General features: G+C 43.9%; 1 protein-coding gene across 3 annotated transcripts in view; it reads right to left on the minus strand.

Moving 5' to 3' along the window:
• Positions 1-22,684, minus strand: part of FAM120B (family with sequence similarity 120 member B) — a 72,438-nt gene that overhangs the window by 8,074 nt on the left and 41,680 nt on the right. For 2 of the 3 annotated variants that reach the window (XM_017890745.1, XM_017890744.1), the window contains 3 exons: positions 8,139-8,345; positions 5,534-5,642; positions 1,340-1,432 (listed from right to left, as the gene is read on the minus strand). In XM_017890745.1, the coding sequence (XP_017746234.1) occupies positions 1,340-1,432; positions 5,534-5,642; positions 8,139-8,345 (409 nt within the window). The remainder of the gene's footprint in view (positions 1-1,339; positions 1,433-5,533; positions 5,643-8,138; positions 8,346-22,684) is intronic. The other variant, XM_017890746.1, reaches the window with a different exon arrangement.

The raw sequence follows: 22,684 nt of genomic DNA on the forward strand, positions 1-22,684 counted from the left end.
TGCACCCCTAGGCCGGAGTCACCCAGGGCAGCGGCAGCGGCCCACAGCACCGGGCTTCAGTCTGAGGCTAGGGAAGTTTACAAACCCCTCCTGTTGTTTTCAGGTTCCCTGTTCGCGGTTTACTCCAATCAACCGCAGTACCTTCTAAGTGAAAAGCAATCTCAAATATCCTTGCACAAATGGAAGGTCTTCTGCCCAGATCTCAGTTGCACTGCACTGGTACAAATCCTCGGATGATTTAGTCAGCGACGAAGTGGAAGGGACCCTTATGTTAAACTGCAGTAGAGACCATGAGAGGATGGACTGCACATGCTCAATGGGGGCCATCTAGAAGCTCCAGATGACAGTGAGCACACGTCTTGGTGGGGTAGAGTTTCTGTAGGTTAGGCTCATTCAAGGAAACATCTCAAGCACAAGTAAACCTAAATTCATGGAGCCCTCTCTCAAGGACGGGCATTTCAGACATAGTCACCATGAATTCTGATCTACCCTGAACAATCATACAGTGGACTCGCAATGTTTGCTGACTGTACAGACCCAAGAGGAAAGGACATGGTACTCAACAGACGTGCGGCCCCGCAGCCTCCACGCGGACTCCACCCCAGACAGACCCCAGACGTCAACTGGACTCACACCGAAGACTTGCTGTGTTTTAGAGAATAATTTGAGCAGCTTCCGAGATTACACATTTTAGACGTTGTGAAAGACTCACAAATACCATAAATTAAAGGTAGATTTGGATTTTAAGGCATTAAATGATAAATATTAGGTAATTTCAAAGTTTATGAAGTTTGGCTCTCAACACTATAAGGAATTTGAGCTCAAATCCTGATGTGAGGCTCTTGATGTATTTAAATTCAGCGTAACACACGCATTAAAACAGTATCTGTACAACATATGTAAAAAACAAAGGGTTGGGGCTATTTTCTACCTCACACTGTAATCCAAGTCACGGAATATATCAGAATGCTATCACCTGAACACAGCTATGGTGAAACACTACACCCTGCCCTTTTTTCATGAGAACAATGGATCTTCCACATGTAAACTTTACAAGTGCCTTCTAGAGAGTCAATTACAAAAACTGGATCTTGAGCAGAATGAACTGACAGAAAATGAATTAAGGGGCCAGAAGCAGACAGGGCTAGCATCAAGTATGGAAATTATTTGTTTTTATTTCACTAAATGATAAAAATTAGATGCATCGGTATACTTATCTGTTTATTTACTGAAACTATACAACCTCTTTCTGAAAGAAAGGCAGGCAGTTATCAGCAAAAGCACAAGGTGAGAGGCAGTGCCATGCATGTGGCCCAGCAGTGACCACTGGCCTTCTTACCTGGTCCCTGGTCTCTCCACGGCTGTCCCTGACTGGAACGGCTATACCCAGAGCCCGTCCTGTGGTAGCTGGAGCCCTGTCTTCCCCACCTCCCTGTGGGAACACATGGTCAGAGGATTAGCAAGTTGTCAAATGTCTTAACCCAAATGACACATCATGTAAAGGTGGCAAGGCGGCACCAGGTTGGCAGTTTGCCTGTACTTAAATCAGAGGGAGGGTCATGAAAAAACGCAAATTTAAGGGTTGCGTCCCCAGAGAACCCGGCTCAGGAGTGGAGTCACAGATCTGCCTGTTAAACCCTACCCCAGGGGAATCTGGTATTGGTGGTGAGAGGTCAGACTCTGCAAACAAAGACTCGAGCAGCCCAACCACTCCTCTTCCCTGGGGCCCCCGGACCCACGCAGGCCATGGCACCCACGACCAAGCCCATCCCTCTGGGGCCCTGGGGGAGGCATGGAGCAGCACTTCTGGGACTTGTGAGCTTCTCCCCATTCTCCATAAACTTCATTCACACACACTTTTCACACTCTAAAATTTCCGTAACTTCCCAGTCCATGACACCTTGTCCTGTTCGTCTCTACTAGAAGGCCTGATTAAATACAAACTCATGTGATTTTTTAAAGGAATCGTGATAGTCCACGGCGCTCCACAAAGAAGGCCCAGGCCACTCAGCCCTGCCATGGATATCGTCCCGGCTCCACAGGTGCACTGGAAGCATCTGTGAGGCGGGCCACACTGTGACCAGGACTCCCAGTGCGTAACCACACATGCAGCGTGCAGGCCACAGGCCGCCTGGGGCTTTAACTATGAGTGAAGGATGGCCTTGCAGGACGTGCCTCCGCCAGGTTGGTCCTCCCTGGATATGCTGCGGTGTCCACGGGGGCATGGCCTTGTGCTGGCACATACTGCTGGGCTGCCCTCAGGACATACTGGGCTCCCTTGTCTGGAGCCCAGATACAGGTCCTGAACTAAGAGATTTCTGATCACATCACCTCAAAAAACTTCAAAAGCTCCCCAGTGTGAGGTGGGTAGAAAAGCCATGACTCGCCTGGCATTCAACAGCCTCTGTGGTCTCTGAGGCCAACTTACCTTCCCCAGCGTCCTCCCACTGTGGCACCTTACCCCAGTCTAGCTACTGAGAGTCCCCCAAGACCCACCTGCCTGCCGGGATGTCATCCCTTTGTGACTTTGTGCCCTTGTCTCTGAGCTACTGGTCTGCAGGACTGGTGACATGCCCCTCACATCTGGCCAGGGTCAGCCCGTGTGTGCTCATCTTACACACAAGGTCTCCAGCTCACCTCCAGCATGAGCACTCATGACCACACACGGAGAATAACAGGTGACTCCAAGCTCGGAGCAGTTGTGAGCTCACGGCTGTCGGCGTGGGTCCAGAGGCCAACACAAGAGGAGTAGGTTGGCGTTGCAGTGGCCTGGCTGTGCGGCCCACGCAAGCAGACAATGGCAGTCAGGACGGCAGAGCCCCACCATGTCCTTACAGCCCTTCCCCAACATAGGAGGTGTAAGCTCGGCATTGCCCGCGAACACGGGGCTGGGGCCAAGCGGTGGAGGCTCCAGTCTAAGGTCTGCAACTAAGAACCAACCTTGGTTTTGGGTGAGCCATGTGGGGAATAAGGTTCCTCAGCAAAATGAGGCACTGAACCATATAATCTTAAGTTGGATTTGTGAAGAAAATTACTTTGAGAACAAAAAAGGGAACAGTTTCCAAATCACGAAATGATCTTACTAATCTATCATAGCTCTTAAAATGTAGTTCGCCTCATTAATGGAATAATACAACAGGAAAATGTAGTCTGCCTCATCAACTTGGAATAAGATGACAGGACACCGATTTCTGCCCATTTGTATGCAAACTTCATTAGAAAGTAGTCAAAATTTAGTTTCCATACAAATCACAAGTAACTGTACCACTGCATTAAACTAACAGGTTATCTTTAGTGCTCAAAATAAACTTGTCATGCAGGACCTCCCGGCCTCTGAAATGGAAGAGTTTGGCCTGACAGCTGCCATGCCTGCTGCCACCTACGCAGCAGCGTCCAGCATCTGCAGGTCTCTCAGCCCCTTGTCATGGTTTCGCTGACAACCTCAGTTTGGAGAGGAGAGGGAACCCTGCGGGACTGTGTGTGCAGTGCAGACTTTTTGTTTTTTGTAAAGACAGGGTCTCGCTATGTCTCTCAGGCCCGTGTCAAACTCCTGGCCTTAAATGATTCTCCCACCTTGGCCTCCCGAAGTGCTCAGACTATAGGTATGTGCCCAGCCATGGTGCAGACTTCTGAGGACCTGCCAGCCAGGTAAGGAAACAGGCAATGTGAGAGAATATCACATATTTATCTTGCAATAAATCAACTTTGCTTTGGGGTCCCAATCTCTGTCTATCTATAGTTGGTGGCTGAAAGTCAAAAGACAGAGAAAAGGATTGGGAACAGTAGAAAAAGCAGCCTTCCCTCTCATGGTTGGACATGGCTCTACACACCCTGGCTGCTCTCCCTTCGTGGGGTGCTACACACGACACCTGGTGGGATCTGGGTGCATCTGAGGTAGCTCACAAAACCTCTGAGAATGGTATTTGCAAGGCTGAAACCAAGTAGTTCTCCTAGAGATAGTCTGGGTGGATAAGAATCTGGGCTGGGTTCTCTTATTCCATCGAGAAAAATAATGGGACTGCAGTAGTTACAGGTGTAAACATGAACTGAAGGAGGGCATGAAAGAATAATTAAAAAGTCTTATTAACAAAATAAGCTAATAAGATGTCTAACTTCACTGACAGACAAAGCAGCATTCAAGCAATGAGATACATTTTTCATCTACCAAATTGGTTTTTACAAACCATCGGAACACGAGGTCAAGAGATTGAGACCATCCTGGCCAACATGGTGAAACCCCGTTTCTACTAAAAATACAAAAATTAGCCAGGTGTGGTGGCGGGCGCCTGTAGTCCCAGCTACTAGGGAGGCTGAGGCAAGAGAATCGCTTGAACCCGGGAGATGGAGGTTGCAGTGAGCCAGGATCAAGGCACTGCACTCCAGCCTGGGCAACAAGAGCAAAACTCCATCTCAAAAAACAAAAAACAAAAAAACCCCAGACTTTTAGAAGTGTCAAGGGTGCCCTGAAATGGAAACTCTTGCTCACTGCTGGAGAAGGTATTCAGTGATCATTTACCTAAAATTGATTAAATTTCAATCTATGATCCCACAGACGATGATACTCTGTTTTAAGAAAATAATAGCAGTACACATAAAAGCATTAGGAGTAATGAGAAAAAAATGGAAATATCCTCAGAGCTCCGAACAGGGAACAAGCTATCTAGTAGTGGAAGATTCTGGGGCCACTGTTTAAGAACGGTGTTAACGCCCTAAATTAAGTGCTAAGTGGGAAAGCAGGATGCACACTGCCTGGAGTGTGCTCACAACGAGATCCAAACACGGAAAACCTCGGCAGAAGCCCACGCTTGTTATCTTTGTGTGACAGAATTGAAGGCCATGGATATTTCCTTTTTAATTACTTTCTTTATAATCATTTTTTATAATATACTTTTATTGTAAGAAAAAATAAACCTAAACTCTTATCAAATAAACAAACATTACCTAAGCAGCCCTTCTACTTTGGGGAACCCCAGAAAGGAGGTTACACACGCAGAGAAAGAGTTCTTAATTATTTAATTAATGAGTGAATCCTTCCTTAGAAATTTTCCAAATGGGACCAGATTTCAAATCACTGGGTAGAGGTCTATCATTTTAATTCTTCTTCTTTTTTTTTTTTTTGAGATGGAGTCTCGCTCTGTTGCGCAGGCTGGAGTACAGCAGTGGTGTGATCTTGGCTCACTGCAAGCTCCACCTCCTAGGTTCAAGTGATCCTCCTGCCTCAGCCTCCCAAGTAGCTGGGACTACAGGCACCCACCAACACGCTGGGTAATTTTTGTATTTTTAGTAGAGACGGGGTTTCACCATGTTGGCCAGGCTGGTCTGGAACTCCTGACCTCAGGAGATCCGCCTGCCTCGGCCTCCCAAAGTGCTGGGACTACAGGCGTGAGCCACCGCACCTGGCCCCATCATTTAAATTCTATTCTGTTCATCCAATTGTATCAGCCTCTTCTTAGAATTCATTTATCAACAAAACTCAGGAAGCAGTTAGGGTCTACGTCTGTGGTGCTTCCTGAGGCACCTGGCCCTTTCCCACCTGCATGGTGTGAGCCCCAGTGGGCTCGGCCGGTGATGCGTCTGTTCTCTTTCATGCAGGCCTTGCAGACGACTGCCTTCAGGTTGTGGAATTTGGTGAGCCGAGATCTCTGCAAACAGACCACATGCAAATGAGATGTGAGGGGCCAGATGTGGCTGGAAGGAAGCTTATGGGACACCCTAAGCTTATGGGACAGCCGTGGGGCTAGGCAGCAATGGTGGCCGCACCCTCCTCCCAGGCACAAACTGCAGCACAGTTCTCCTTCAGCATTGGCCACATCCTAAGGGGTTCTTCGAGAACATATTCTCCTAAATCCCCCAGAAAAATAACACCAAGAAGCTTCATGTAGGTTAAACAATCATTTCTAAAAAAGAATCTTCAAGTCTTATTACGACTATTTAGGTGATTACCACACAATCTTACCTTAAAAATGTTTGGATTTAATATATCTTAATCTTTCGATTCTTAATTATAAGAACATTCAGCAGAAATGCCAAGGTCAGAAAACAAAAACAAAAACAAAACAACATCAGCAGATCAAGAAACGGAACATGTAACATTCAACCTTTCCTTCAAGCTTCCTGTTTTATTACTATTATTCTATCCTGTACTTTGTTTTTCCAAACTAGAACCTACAATCACTTGGAACTCAGGGAAGAGATTGGATAAAGAAAGGAAAACATCCTTGACGGATGACTTATAGGCTGTGGTCCAATAAGGCTACTTTAGCTTTCATTTCTATAGTCTACTTTCCAATACTTACTGGATTATTAGAAGCATATTTCTCCTCTTATTCTGCTTTTGCTCTCTACAAAATTCAGGCTGCTTCTAAGTTCTAAATACTTGCAGTCCTGTGCCACTCTGGAATCTGTGTGTGTGTGTATGTGAGGAACAGTGATGGCAACACATTACCAAATGTGTTCGCTCTGCTATGAAAGCTTGGAGTGCTTTATCGTGACAGACCGGTACGCTCTCTCAAGGATCACACCGCTTTTTGCATCCCTGTGGGTCCTAAAACACATTCTAAATGAGCTTGGCTTGAGGCCTTATTTGGAAATCTTCCAGGAGTCATGTAGCGATTGTATTTATAAAGCTGGACAGCAGCCAGCGTCCCCAACTAAACTGGCAGTCTCTGGGGAGTATTTTCAAGTAATAAACCATAACTATACCTATCGGATTAGTCTGATATCTGTGGGGACACTTTCGCAGGGAGTACTTGTTCCTCATTAAAAAACGGGGAGAGGGGCTGGTCACGGTGGCTCATGCCTGTAATCCCAGCACTTTGGGAGGCTGAGGTAGGTGGATCACTTTGAGCCCAGAAGTTCAAGATCAGCCTGGGCAACATGGAAAAACCTTATCTCTATAGAAAATACAAAAATTAGCCGGGCATGGTGACGCACACCCGCGGTCCCGGCTACTCAGAGGGCTGAGGAGGGAGGATCACTCGAGCCCAGGAGGTGGAAGTTTGCAGTCAGTGGAGATTGCACCACTGCACTCCAGGCTGGGCAACAGAGCAAGACCCTGTCTCAAAAAAAAAAGTATGTGTATTACACATATGTGTACACGTATGTGTGTGTGTGAGAAATGGGGAGAGAAGTAAAAAGCACTTCAAAAATTAAAAATGTGTCAGACTGGTGTGATGCTGTTCGCCCTACCTAAGCATAAGTTTGGGAGTCCTGAACCCTATTTAAGAATTCTGGAAGAAGCTACAGGTTGAGCACTCCTAATTTGAAAATCCAAAATCTAAAACTGCTACAAGCGGAAAATTCCACACCTGATCTCAAGTGATGGATGCGGTGAAAACACTGTTCCATGCATGTCATTAACAATATTGTACAAAATTACCTTCGGGCTGTTGTATAAGGTGTGTCTGAGACATACATGAATTCTGTGTTTAAAGCTGGGTCTCAGACCCAAGATATCTCATTATGCAGGTGCAGCTGACCCTTGAACAACATGGGTTTGAACTGCATAGACCACTTACACTCCCATTTTCTTCTGCCTCTGCCACGCCTGAGGCAGCAAGACCCACCCCCTTCCTCCTTCTCCTCAGCCCACTCAATGTGATGACGATCGCCTCCACTGAATGGACAGTACATATAGTTCTCCTATGATTTTCTTTTCTCTAGCTCACTTACTTTATTGTAAGAATACAGTATATAATACATATATACTACAAAGGATGTGTTAATTGACTGCTTATGTTATTGGTTAAGGCTTCTGGTCAACAGTAGGCTCTTTGTAGTAACATTTTGGGGGAGTCAAAAATTATATGCAGGTTTTCCACTGCAGAACGATTTGGAGCCCTTAACCCTTGCACTGTTCAAGGATCAACTGTAGATGCAAACATTCCAAAACTCCAAAACCTTCAAAATCCAAAACACTCTGGTCCTAAGTATTTCAGATAAGGGCTATTCAACCTGTATGAGTTATGTTGACGCTGAAGCCTAATGCTTCAAATCATGTGTTCCTGGTTTAATGGAATAATGGAATCCTTTATTTGGAAAGCATTAATTTGAAAAACGCAACAGCTGACTTCATGTTTTTTGTGTAGCCTGGAACTACAGGGATGTTTCTGGTGAAAGGCAGGTGTCTGTGAACTCACATTTTGTTCTAAAAGCACCTCCACAGCATAACCCTTTTCAGACTGCAAGTACTTCTGATGAAAAAGCTTCCCATCAAATATATTCCAGGGCATAAAATCACTCATCTTCCAGGGGAAGCCACACGCGCTGTTGACTAAAACCAGAGTGGTGAGGCCGCGGACGAGAAGGGAGCCCAGCTGCACAGCTCTGGGGTTGATGTAATCAGGCTGTGGAGACCAGAACACACACCAAAAATGTAAGGCAGGAGTCACACACGCAGGAAACAGATCTCAGCACTGCACAGTTACTCTGTTCCGAACGGACGCTCGCTCAGAGTGAACGGCGTCACCATGGCTGCGTCCTCAAAGCTGAGCTTCCCCAGCTCTACTGATTACAGAGGCCTTGGAAGCAAGCTCAGCTGACAGAAACGAGGGCGCCTCTTCAGTAAGAGTCCCCATCCATCCGCCCATCCGTTTGAACCTCAGCCACTGACTCAGGCCTGCTCCACACACACAGGCGTGAGCACAGTGTCTCCTGCCTCCCAGGAACCTCTGGGCTGAGAACAGACATGGTAAAAACTGTGGTCCACTAGGAGAAAGCTCACATGATCATTCACTTCTGGGTGCATTCTTTCCTGAACAACTTTCTTCAAAGGCAAAGGGACAGACAGGGAAGCCAAGAGAGTATCATTTTAGACACTATTAAATTTATTGTATTTAAACATCATAATTGTTGTAATGATGAGTATTTGTTACGAAAGATCTAACTTTAAATGAATACTTACAATTTAAGAATAAAACGGCTTACATATCTCACCAGGTTGGTAGGCTGATAATCTTTGCAAATTAAGATCATACCAATATGAAATATTTCTTTTCACTGTCAAATTTACCTTGATGTCCAACATTCTGACTGTTCTCCAACAGGGAAGCCATCCTAAGATGCCGCAGAGGGCTCTGCATTTAGCAAGAACGCTGCATGAGACACTCTCTGCCTCGTGGCTGACACTGGCCCCGTGGGAAGTGACACTGATATCTAGCGAGTGTCCACATGAATCCATAAATGAGGTAAGTGCAACTGAATCCGTCATCGTCCGGCTTATCTATGCAGCTCAAATTAACCAAGAGGTATTTTAAATAAAACTGAAATAAATTAGGAGAAAAGTAACAGATATTTTAGCCCCTTTAGAAGTTAAGGCTTCACTTACTAAAATAGAAGAAGCTTGCTAACCATTGTAAGAAATTTATCATGAACTGAGATTATCCGAGAGTTAATGTAAGGTTTAATCACAATGATTTTGGTTGCACAGTACTACTTTATCCTCAAATAGTGCTGTACGACACTTTGTGTTGTACAAAATTATCCAAAACAAGACTTGTTTTTAAAAACAGGAATCATTATACAAGTACACAGGGCTGAGCAGACGCAGACTAACAGGACGTGTTAGTGAGAAGTGCATTTCCTATAGAAGCCTGAAGGTGACTGCCAGTATTGTTTTAGCATCCATTCTATGCTTTTTCTTATTCATTGTTATTTACAATGGTTTTCAAACGTTAAATCAACCTTGCATTCCAAAAATAAACCCAACTTGGTTATCATGTATTATTGGTTTTATATATTGCTGGATTTGATTTGTTAATATTTTGTTTGGAAGTTTGAATTTATTTTCATGAAACAGAACGGCCTAAATTTTTATTTCTTGTGATGTCTTTGTTAGATTTTTGCATCAGGATTTTGCTGGACTTATAGAAACAATTAGAAAGCCTTCCTTCTTCTGCTCTCTGGAAGAATGGGCGCAGCACGGCTGCTGGCTCCTCCTTCGGGGTCTGGAAAAACTCACAGGGAAGCTCTCTAATCCTGAGGTTTCCTTGTGGGCAGAGTTTTCATCTCAGATTCAATGTCTTCAGCAGACATGGAACCATTCAAGTTTTCTATTTCTTCATACTTCAGTCTTACTAGGTTGTATTTTTCAAGGAATGTGTTCATTTTACCTGAAATGTTTTTACACATTTACTCTTCGTGGCACACATTTTACCTCAAGTTTCCAATGCATTGGTATAAATATTCCCTCATCTCTTTAGTCTGCATTATCTATGTATACAGATGTCCCTTTTTCAGGCTGTATACTGGCAATTTGTGCTTTCTCCTTTTTTGATCAATTTCATAACAGGTTTATCAGTTTTATTCATCTTTTCAAATTAACTTAGAAAAAAGACTTCATGTTTTTAGAGCAGTTTTAGGTTCACAGCAAAACTGAGAGGAAGGTACAGAGATTTCCCACATACCCTCTGCTTCTCCACAGATCAGTGCCTCCACCGGCCAGTCCCTGGAGGACACATTTGCGACAATCGATGACCCACACTGACGTGCCCCTCAAGTCCACAGCTGACACGAGGGTTCGGACTTGGCGGTGCACATTCTGCGAGTTTGGACAAACGCGTAATGACCTGGACCCACCATGAGACTCATCTGGAGCAGGTGCACTGCCCTAAAGTCCTCCTGCTGCCTGCTCACCCTCCCTCCCCCGAGCCCCCGGCAAGCCCTCATCTTTCTACTGTTTCCATTGTTCTCCCTCTTCCGACTTCCTACAGCTGGAATCAGACAGTAGCGGCTTCTTCAGGTTGGCTTCTGTCCCTCAGTAATACGCATTTAAGTTTCCCCCATGTCTTTTCATAGCTTGATAGACTTGTTTTTAGTACTGAATAACATTCCACTGTCTGGATGGACCACAGTTCATTCATCTCATCACCCACCAAAGGACAGCTGGCTGCTTCCAAGTTTTGGTAGTTATGAATAGGACTGCTCAAATTTCTGTGTACAGGTTGTGGTGTGGCCGCAGCAAGGAGCACAGCTACTGGACTGCGTGCTAAGACCCGTTTAACTTCGTAAGAAACCGCTTCACAGCCACCCAGAGTGGCTGCGCCACTTTGAATCCCTACCAGCAAGGAGGCAGAACTCCTGCAAATGACATAAAAAGAAGCCTTTCTCTATTCTCCATTCGTTTTCTATTTCACTAGTTCCTGCTTTTACTATTTCCTTCCTATCTACCACACATCCTGAGTTTGACTTTTTATTTGTAATTTATAGAGATGTATACTTAGATCATTGATTTTCAGCCTTTTTTTTTTTTTCAAGTACATTCATTTAATTCTACAAATTTCCTTCTCAGAACAGCTTTCAGCTTCATCCCACATATTTTTACGGACAATATTTTCACTGTCATTCAAAATATTTTAAAATGCCCATTGTGGTTTCTCCTTTTTCCCTGTGAATTATTTAGAAGTGTACTGTCTTAATTTCAAATAATTGAGAATTTTTACTTATTGTTATTACTGATTTCTAGCTTACTGTGGACAGAAAAAAGATGGATGATTTCAATTGTCTGAAATTTGCAGAAGCTTGCTTTATGAACTGTCATCTAGTCAATTCTGGTAGATTTTCCATATGCACTGGAAAAGTGTTTACTCTATAGTTTTTGGATGCAGAATTCTATAGGTCCGTTAGGATATGTGTTCACTGTGTTCAAAAATGTGTTCAGAAATTCGAATCCATAGCAACCTTCTGTCTGTTTGTCCTATCAGCTCTTGAGAGAGGCTTTGTTAAAGCTCCATAGACTTCCTCTGCAGGGGCCAGACAGGGAAGAGTTTAGGCCTCACCGGCCCCCTATAGTTTCTGTTAGATATTCTTTTTTAAACCAACCCTTTAAAAATCCCAAAAAGCATTCTTAGCTCATAGACCCACACAAAAGCAGGCCAAAGGCCACACTTGGCCTACTGGCTGCAGTTTGTGGACCCCTGTGCTCACACGCCCCACCGTGATTACAGATGTGTCTGCTTCGTTTTTCAGTTGTGTCCGTGTTCATCTGATGTACCTGGAAGCTGTGCATACTAACTGACAGGTCTAGAGAGTCCGGAAATCATCCTGGGGCGCTGACCTTTCTTCTCAGTGACCGTTTCTTTCATGGCCGTTTCTAACTGAAGTCTACTTCTGATGCAGGCACACTGGTTTCTTTGGGTTAGCAGTGGCATGGAACAGCTTTTTCTGCCCTAAAACTTTTAATTTCCCAGTGTCCTGAGATCTTAGGTATCTGTTTGGTTGGTGATTATTTTAATTTTAATTTTGAAATGACTACAGAGTCACAGGAATTGACAAAGATAGGATAGAGGGCTGTACCCTTCACCAATGGCGAACATCCGACATACTACAGGGCAATATCCAAAGCAGGAAGCTGACATCAATGCCATCCACAAACCTTATTCAGGTTCTAGGCAATTTCAAAACCTGCTGGGCTTGTGCAGCCGCTGCCACCACCATCAACACACAAAACTGTCTCTTCACATAAGACCTCCCTTATGCTGTCCCAAATCTCTGGCAACTGGTAATCTGTTATCCATCTCTTTATCCTGTCATTTTCAGAATGTAACATACATAGAATCATGTAATATGTGACCTTTCGGGATTGGCTTTTTTACTCAGTATAATTCCCCTGAGATTCATTCAGGCGGTTCCAAGCGCCAGCCACTCACCAAGTGCCAGCCACTCATTCCTCTTTACTGCTGAGTTGTGTTCCACGGCATGGATGCACCAGCCTGTTAAACATTCATCCATTTAAAGACATCTGGGTTGTTTCCAACCTGTGCTACTACAAATACAGCTGCTCTGAATATTCATGCACAAGTTTTTGAATGAACCTAAGTTTTCACTTCTCTGGGATAAATGGCCAGGCGTGTGATTGCTAGTTCAGACGGTAAATGCATTATTAGTTTTTTAAGAAACTGCCAAACTGTTTTCCAGAGTGACCGACATCAGCCATGTAAGAGGCTAGTGTATGAGGATTGCATCCTTGCCAGAATTTGGTGGTGTCACTATTTTATTTTTAATTTTAGCTGCTCTAATCCGTGTGCAGTGATATCTCACTGTGGTTTTAATTTGCATTTCCCTAATGGTTAATTATGTTGAACAACTTTTCATGTACTTATTTACCATCTGAATGTCTTGGGTAAAATGTCTGTCTTTTGCCTACTTTCTAATTGGATTGTTTTTAATGTTGAGTTCTGAGAATCTTCATATTTTCTAGATATTCTAAGATCTCTGTCAGACTAGTGGTTTGTAAATATTGTCTCCCAGGCAGTGGCTTGTCTCTTCCTTATCCTAATAGAGCAACATTTTTAATTTTGAATTTAAAATGTTGAATTAAAATGTTTGAATTAAAATGTTTCCAATTTATCAATTTTCCTTTTATAGATTATGCTTTTGGTATGAAGTCTAAGAACTCTTTGCCTGACCCTAGATACCAAAGAGCTTCTCTTTTTTTCCCAAAAGTGCAATAGTTTTATGTTTTACATTTAATTTAATATTCCATTTGAGTTAATTTTTGTAAAACGTGTGAGGCCAAAGACAAGGTTCTTCTGTTCTTTTTCTTTTTTTTGGCTTACGGGTATCCAATGCTCCAGCCACATTTGCTAAATAGGCTGCCTTCCTCCAATGAGTTGCTTCTGCACCTTGTCCAGATCCGCTGGTGGGACTCGCGTGGGTCTACGTCTGGGTTCTCTATTCTGTTTCACTGATCTTGTGTCTGTCCCTTCACCAACACTACACTGTCTCGATTACAGCAGTTATATAGCGAGGTATGTTGTCAAGTGCAGTGATTCTGCCCATTTTATTATTCTTTTTCAAGATGATTTTGTGATTTTTAGTTCCACTGCCCTTCCAGATAAATTTTAGAATAATCTTGCCATATCTGCAAAAAATACCTTGCTGGGATTTTTGCTAGCAAGTACATCAAACCTGTACATCAGTTTGGAGGGAACCAACCTCTCTATTATGCTAAGCCTTTCAGTACACGAACATGGCATGTGTCTCCACTTATTTGGGTTTGCTCTATCAGCATTTTGCAATTTTTAGCATATAGATCCTGTATATGTTTATTTGATTTATGCCTAGGTAATTCATTTTTGTGAAACAATTGTTAAGTGCTACTATCTTTTACATTTAGGTTTCCATATGTTCATTAATAGTATATAGAAATGCAGGTGATGTTTGGTACGTATGTCTTGTAGCTTGAGGCCTTGCTAAACTCTCACTAGCTCTGGTTTTGTTTTTCTTTTTTTTTTTTGAAAGACAGGGTCTCACTCTGTTGCCCAGGCAGGAGTGCAGTGGCCGCGGTCTTGACTCACTGCAAGCTCCACCTCCTGGGTTCACGCCATTCTCCTGACTCAGCCTCCTGAGTAGCTGGGACCACAGGCACCTGCCACCATGCCTGGCTACTTTTTTATATTTTTTAGTAGAGACGGGGTCTCACTCTGTTGCCCAGGCTGGAGTATGGTGGTGTGATCATGAATCACTAGAGCCTCGGCCTCTCTGGCTCAAACAATCCCTCCCACCTCAGCTCCCTGAGTAGCGAACACATCCAGCTAATTTTCAATTTTTTTGTGGAGATGGGGGTCTTACTACGTTGCCCAGGCTGGTCTTGAACCTCTTTGTTTAGGTAACCCTCTTACCTCAGCCTCCCAAAGTGCTGGGATGATAGGCACGAGCCACCACACCTGACCTACTCTAGTTTTTTTGTAGATTCCTTGGAATTTTTTATTTGGAGAATCATGTCATTTGCAAATAGAGACAGTTCAGTTTCCTTCTTTTTGTCTGCATGCTTTTTATGTCCTTTTCTGTCCTCGTTGCACTAGCCAGAACTTCCAGCACTATGCTGAATAAGAGTGGTGAGGGCAGACATCCCTGTCCCTAATATCCCTGATATTGGGGAAAAGCAGTTCGTCTGTTACTGTTATGTGTTACATTGGCTGTAGGGCTTTTGTAGATGTTCTTTATCAAGTTGAGAAAGACCTCCTCCATTATCATTTTTCTGAAGGTTTTTTTTACCATGAATGGGCAGTGAATTCTGTCGAATCCTTTTTCTGAATGATCTATATAATCGTGTGACTTTTCTTCCTTAACCTATTAATATGGAGGTTTCACTGACTGAGTTTTAAGTATTAAACCAGCCATATATTCCTGAAATAAAGAATTCACTTGGTCATAGTGTATAATTAATTGCTGGATTTGATTCACTCATATTTTGTTAAAGATTTTTGTATCTATGTTCATAAGGGATAATGGCCTGTAGCTTTCCGCTTTGCACTACTTTGTTTTTCTGTCTGGTTTGGGTGTCAGGGTAATACTGGCCTCACTGGGGAGTAGTCTATCTTCTTGTATTTTCTGGAAGACTGTAGAACTGCCATTAATTCTTCTTTAAACATGTGGTAAATTACCGAGTGACACTTCCGGGCTAGAGACATCTTTTGGGGGGAGTCTGCAAACTGTGGATTCAATTTCTTTAACAGTTATGGAGTTCTTTAAAGAACCTATTTGGTATTGGGGGTTGTGGCCACCTGTGCTTTTCAGAGATTTGCCCCTATATCTAAGTTGTTGAAGGCATGTGTGTAGAGTTGTTTGCAGTGCTTCCCTTTCTTCTCAGAAGGGTCTATAGTAATACCCCCCGCCTTATCCCTAATAGCACGAATTTGTGTTTTCTTACTTCTCGACACGCAAACACATCAGAGTGTAAGTGGTTTCTAACGACAAGCTGACCCCCCTTGATCTCTGTCTTCTACAGGATCTTGACATGGCACTTCTTTATAACTTTTTCGGTTCATTGACACCTTCAAATAGCTTTATTAAAAAATGTTGTGCTTGCTTTTCTATTTGTCTTCAGCCAGAAAGTGAGTCCAAAAAAATTGTTTCTCTCTATAGCTCATTTTTGGAGTATGATACCCCAAGGCTCAGGCAAGAAAAGCAAAAATAAACAAGTGGGACTACCTCACATAGCAAAGCTTCTGAACAGCAAAGGGACCAATGAAGTAAATGAAAAGGCAGTCTATGGACTTGGAGAAAATATTTGCAAACCATGTATTTATCAAGGGGCTAACATCCAAAATATGTAAGGAACTCACACAACTCGACAGCAAAAAACAACCCAATTAAAACACGGGCAAAGAACATGAACAGCTATTTCTCTAAAGGCAGTACACAAATGGTCAGCAGGCATATGCAAAGGTGTCCAACACTAATCACCGGGGAGATGCAAATCAAACCCACAGTGTGAAATCACCTCACCACGTGCTGGGAGGGCTATCGTCAAAAAGGACAAGAAATAAGTGCTGGTGAGGATGTGGAGAAAGGGGAACCTTTCTACACTGTTGGTGGGCATGTAAATTGGCACAGTCATCATAGAAAACAGTATGGAGGTTCCTCCAAAGCCTAAAAATAGAACTACCATATGACCCAGCAATCTCACTTCTAGGTATAGATCCAAAGCAACTGAAATCAGAATGTTGATGAGATGCCTGCACCCCATGTTTCCTGCAGCACTCTATACAACAGCCAAAGCTCAGAACCAGCCTAAGCATCTATCAACCGATGAATGGATAAAGAAAACAGTACATATACAGAGGGGAATACTGTTCAGCTATTAAAAAAAAAAAAAAGAAAAGAAATTCCTGTCACATTGTGACGACATGGATGGAAGTGCAGAACTTTATGTGAAGTGAAGTCAGGCAAAGTCAGACAAATACTGCACAATCTCACCTGCATGTGGAATCTAAAAAACGCCAAATACAAACAAACCGAGAGCAGAACGGGAGTTACTGGGTGAGGGAGGAGATGGGAAGAGGTGAACCCAAGGACACAGAGTTGCGGTGACGCAGGATGAATGGGTCTGGAGAGATCTAATGCGCAGCATGAGGACTAGAGCTCATAACACTCTACTGTACACCGAAAATCTGCCTAGAGAGTAGATTTTAGGTGCTTTTACCACACACACATATACAAAAGGTAATTATGGAAGATGACGGACAGGTTAATTTGGGAAAAAACAAACAAAATCTCTTGTATTGTGAATCTTTCTGGTAGTCCATGAAGCCTATGAACACTTTCTCAGATCAGCAGTTAATGTGTATAATAAAATACACAGATTTATCAATTAATTATGAGACAGTTTTCAAAATAATATAAAAATCAAATGTAAGATATAGTAATGTAGCCCCCTTTTTATATAGGTTGAGCATCCCTATTCTGAAAATACAGAATCCAAAACTTTTTGAGCACCGACATGACGCTGAAAGAAAATACTCATGGGAGCATTTCGGATTTCAGGTTTTTGGATTATAAATGCTCAACTGGTAAATATAATGAAATATTCAGAAATCTTAAACGCTTCTGGTCCCAAGCACTTTGGCTGAGAAGTACTCAACCTGTAAAAACCGTACATAAGACCTCGCAGTGGGCCTAATAACCATAGTTTTGAGAAAATGATGACAGTAAACAATATATGAGGACTCCTCCAACTGTAATGAAAATATGATTTCTATTGGTAACAAAACCACAGGTGCTGTTGACTATATCATAAAGGAAATGATAACTTTCAGTTAGAAGTTAGTGAAAACACAGGTATATTTTTTCCTGTTTCACACCACAGATCCCCACTGAAGGACCCCTGCACTACAGCCTAGTTTTAACAGAGCCAGCAGGCTGATTCAAAAGGTGAGTTGGGTCATGTCATTCCTTCGTTCCAAGTCTTGAGCAAGGAGAAACCCCTCACCAGCCTGCCTGGGCCCATGGCTCTGCCCCTGTCCCTTGTTCCTCCTGATTTGCCCGACACAGGCACGCCCCCACCCCTGGCGCTGGCCATCTACTTAGTACGCTCTTCTCCCAGAAAGCTGAATAGTTAATTCTCTTATTTTTTCAAGTCTTAGCTCAAATAGCCTCTTTTTAAAGTGGTCAAATAAAGGTGCAGCCCACCCTGCCCACACCCGGAAGCTCAGGGCTCAGCTCTGCTTCTCTACTTTCCACGGCGCTGGCTGCCCCTTTCTTTGCAGGCCCATCCACGCCAACGCTTCCTGGTTCCGCTTCCTGCTTCCGGTCCATTTCCCCCAGTAGGATGTGGTTCTGCTTCCTACTTCCTGTCCATTTCCCCTGCTAGGCTGTGGTTCTGCTTCCTGCTTCCTGTCTCTTTCCCCCGCTAGGCTGCAGATCCGAAAAGGGCAGGCGTCACTCACTGATATCCCATTCTCTTCACAGAGCCTGGCATAGAATAGGCGCTCAGCGTCCTTTTTTTTATTGTTTTAAACAAACGGAATGAACTGACAAGAAACTTTACTGTGGGACATGAACGGGAACAAGTCCTCAGGGAGGGGTGATGATGAAGATGATTCTGAGTTACATATCCTCCTAGCGGGTGGCAGGGTGTGTGCCAGGCGTCCACAGGTCAAGTCCAAACCAAAAGCTCTGGGCTTTCAAGTCTCATGCTCCTCTTAGAAACTGCTGGGGGTTAAAGAATGCTTATAGAAAGAAAACTTAAGTAAGATGTGCCACAGCTACTCTGGGTATGGTAAAGATTAATAGATAAATAAATGGCAGGAGCGTTCTTTCAACACCTGGGCTGTGATCTCTAATGGAAGTCTGTAGAGTGTATGAATCAAGGAAAATTCCACAGAGAGAAATGAGCATTTTATGGCAACTCTATCAGGTATTAAATATAAACCGTAAACCAAGAAAAAAACATTAAGCTGGTAAAAAGGTCACAGCCTGAAAGGGCTGACTGTGTTGATAAACTCATCTCTCAAAACATAAACATTTCCCTTTTGTTCCCAACTTCTTCAGTTAACTGCTCTACTCTAAGGGTTTCTCTGCCATCCAGAATAAATGGTGCTCTCCCAGGCATCTGGGGCTAGGGACGTGCGCACAGCACAAAGTGGCATTCTGCACTTGCTCTACGGGGAAACAGGCACTTCCTCCTCTTCTCTAGGGGGTTACCCAAACCCCTGTGCCAAGCACTCAGATTTCTATTTCTTACCAAGTGGCCGCTTCTCCATCCTCTCCATGTTCACATCTGGCTAGAGTCCAGATTTTCAGTTCACATTCAAACGCCTCAAAAGATGATCTCACTGTCTCTCCTGCCTCACCACTCATCCCTATACCAAACCACTCCAACCAGCCTCCGCTCCTCCAATCTCCTGGAATTGTTCTCCACAAAGTGAGCAGTGACCAAGGCTCAGGCCCAATGCGTACTGACCAGTCTTTTCTGGCGTACTGCCCTGCTGCACGTGGTCGCCCCCACATGCCAGCACTCTCTGCTCTACCATTCCTCTGACACCCCCCCGCCCACCCCTGTCTTCCTCCTCTACACTCTGATCTCTGTGTTCACTGTCCTTCTGCTGGTCCTTAAATGAGGGTGTTATTCCCCTTGGCTTACTGTCCTTATCACACTACACGTACATCTCTCAGTTGAACCTCATTCTCATCTATTTACAAAGACATATGTCTTATGCCTCCCAAATCTTCAATGCCAAACTCTCTCCCAAGCTTCACGCTTGCATATCCAGCTCTCTGGAAACAGATCCCATACACAATCCTCACAAAGCTGACTTCGTCACCTCCTCCCCTTGTCTGTTAACCTACCTCAGAGACCCAAACTAGAGAAACAGTAACCACACTAGGGCCTCCTCCTCATCTCATGCTGTAATCACGATGAGGACCTAGCAATTTCACTTCCTGAACGTGACCTGCCATCTCTCTCTTCATCTCCACCTCCAGTTCTGCTGTCCCAGTTAATTCGTTACAGCTCCCCGTGTACCTGGGCAAGGCTCCTCACTGGCCTTTTTAGGGCCACCCATCTGCGGCTCCCAAACACCCCAGGGAACTTCCTTGCTCTCTCTTCAGAAACGGTCCCCGCTCTTTCCCTTGTTCTTACCTCTGACTCATTAAATCCTACCCACCTTTACAGATCTAGTCCAGGAGTCATTTCCTCCTTGGAGTCTCTGAGACACCTTCTAGGCCCAGACGGGGGCATCCCTCGTCCCTGCATCCGCCGTGCCCTGTGTGTCTCCTGTGCAGTTCTCGCCGCTGCACTTACTTTCTCAGGACTCTGAGCTCTTTGAAGGCCTGCTTACCGTACCTTCTCTGTACCCCTCCTCAGAAGTCTGGCACATCACAGTAATTCAAATTTCTACTGACTAAATGAGTTTGCTGATTAAGTATCCGAACATGATTCTCTACCAACTGAGGCTGCTCAATGAATGCACCAGCGGAGGTGTCTGTATAAGGAAATATGCTGATTCCATTCGAGAACACAATGCTTATTTGCAAGGACACAATTACTGACTTACTGTGTAACAGGCCAAGATGCTTACTCAACACACGTCCTTTGTAGGCAAAAGCAAACCACAATAAGCCTACTCTGACCTGAGAGCTTGCTGTTAGGAACAGATAACCTGAGAACTGTGTTTTGCCAACAGTCCGTTTCCACCCTGAAGGAATGGAGGTCACAAGGCCTTTGCTTTGTGAGCCCTGCTGCCAATGTGCTGTGTGATTACAAACATTCCACAGTGGGTTATTTAGAAAGATACTGAAATTGCGGAAATGCAATTCAAAACTGAAAGTTTTATAAAGTAAATTACACCTCTTCTCAGCAAATTTCCATGAAGAGGTCCATACCAAAACACTGTGCTGTAATCTTCGGACTTGTGAAAAGCTTGGAAACAAAGATCAATTTCCAAATTACTAATCAAACAGAAAAAAACGACTAATTTAAGCTAACTGCGGTTACATGGGGAGGCAGAACATTTTCACAGGCTGCAGGAGTAAAATCTGAGGATCTGAGGTTATCTTTTCAGCAACAGAGAAAGTCACCTGGCGACTCTCCTTCCCTAAGGAACTCTGGAATTTAGGGAACATCCTGGGAGCCCAAGTCAGCGTGACAGAAGGCTGGCCGCAGGTCTCAGGCCCACATCACCACTTTAGTATGACTGAAAGGTACGGCCTTTGGCTTGTCCAACCCAACGAATAAAATTCGTAAATAAAAGCAGCCTGTATTTTGGAAATAGGCTTTAAGGTGCTCTGGAATAAAAGACAAGGAAAGCTGAGCTCTTCCTGCTGAGGCCATGGAGTCCAGGGTCCCAGCGCATCCGATGGGAACCAGGAAACTGGAAAAACCAGTTCTTGAAGTTCCTAAAGCCTGACAGTAAATATTTAACAGTAAACAGCTCACTGTTTTTGTGTTTATATGCTAAGGAAGGTTCATTTACTAGGGTTTATGGGCAGTTATGTAAAATGATATTTGTATGAACAAAACTGCTATTTTAAGTTTCAGACATTGCTTCATCAGGGCGCTTGTCCTACAAGCTGGTGGAAATCTAAACAGAGGGAAAACATTATGAATACACTGTTATTTATTAGTAAAGAAAACAGCAAAAAAAACTGGTTTTCTGTGGTCCAAAAGGCCTAGTTTGATTTTATAACTAAGACGCTTTCTCTTCGCTAGAAGCCTTCCGATTGTAGTGGGCAGTCTTACAGAGTAACTCATAATGATGTCTTTTCCCGAAACCTCGACGGTCCGACATTCTGGTGGCATGACGCACAGCGAGAGCCCGTCCAGCTTCTACTCACGTCCAGCTACTCCTCAGCCTCCCTGAGCAGGGGCAGAAGGAGCCCAAACCTCCCATGTTGTTAGAGAGGCTCCATGAGGGCAGAAGCCACCAACCCAGCAGCACCACAGTTCACAACTGCATTCGTCTGAGATTCCCGTGTTGTATCCGACAGCCGCCTAAAGCCCACACAGTATTCACCTAAGGAAACAGCACGGCTCTGAGTTACAACTGTCAGTTCATAAAGTTAGACTACCTTCTCTTCTAAGAAGGCACTCACATTCAAAGCATCACAGAGCCGGAAGAGACCGGAAGCACAGCCAGGCAAGGCTGAATTAAACCCCCTCCCCCGCCCCTGTAGATACTACCATCATCTTGGAGTATTTTACATTTGTCAAACCGCTTTCACTAGATGTCTCTGAAATACTAATCTCAGTGACTCCTAATAAAGATTTAATCACTCTTTTAACGTTAATATAATTAAAATAACGTATATAAGCAGTACCTGAATTGAGGCTTTCTTAGCTTTTAAGACTAAATCGAGTATAAAAAATCATTCTTAAAAAAAGTTTAATTGAAACTGAGAGTAAATAAATTACTCAGACCGCATGAACCACGCTCTTATCAAATGGCTGACACAAGACACTGTATGACTCGATAGAAAATAAGCTCTCATAATTCCTAGTAAAAAATTTAGGCCGAGCGCGGTGGCTCAAGCCTGTAATCCCAGCACTTTGGGAGGCCGAGACGGGCGGATCACGAGGTCAGGAGATCGAGACCATCCTGGCTAACACGGTGAAACCCCGTCTCTACTAAAAAATACAAAAAACTAGCCGGGCGAGGTGGCGGCGCCTGTAGTCCCAGCTACTCGGGAGGCTGAGGCAGGAGAATGGCGTGAACCCGGGAGGCGGAGCTTGCAGTGAGCTGAGATCCAGCCACTGCACTCCAGCCTGGGAGACAGAGCGAGACTCCGTCTAAAAAAAAAAAAAAATTATTTTACTCATATCAGTAGGATAAACTCCTTAAAAATGAATAAATCTGAGAGTCGACTACCTACTTTCACGCTTATTTTTTCTGTTTTTCAATTTCCTGACTCACTTAACACAAGGAAAACGTTAAGAAAAGATGAATTTCTTGAAAACTGTGCGTGA

Source organism: Rhinopithecus bieti, unplaced genomic scaffold (assembly GCF_001698545.2).
Source record: "Rhinopithecus bieti isolate Rb0 unplaced genomic scaffold, ASM169854v2 scaffold_20819, whole genome shotgun sequence".
NCBI lineage: Eukaryota > Metazoa > Chordata > Mammalia > Primates > Cercopithecidae > Rhinopithecus > Rhinopithecus bieti.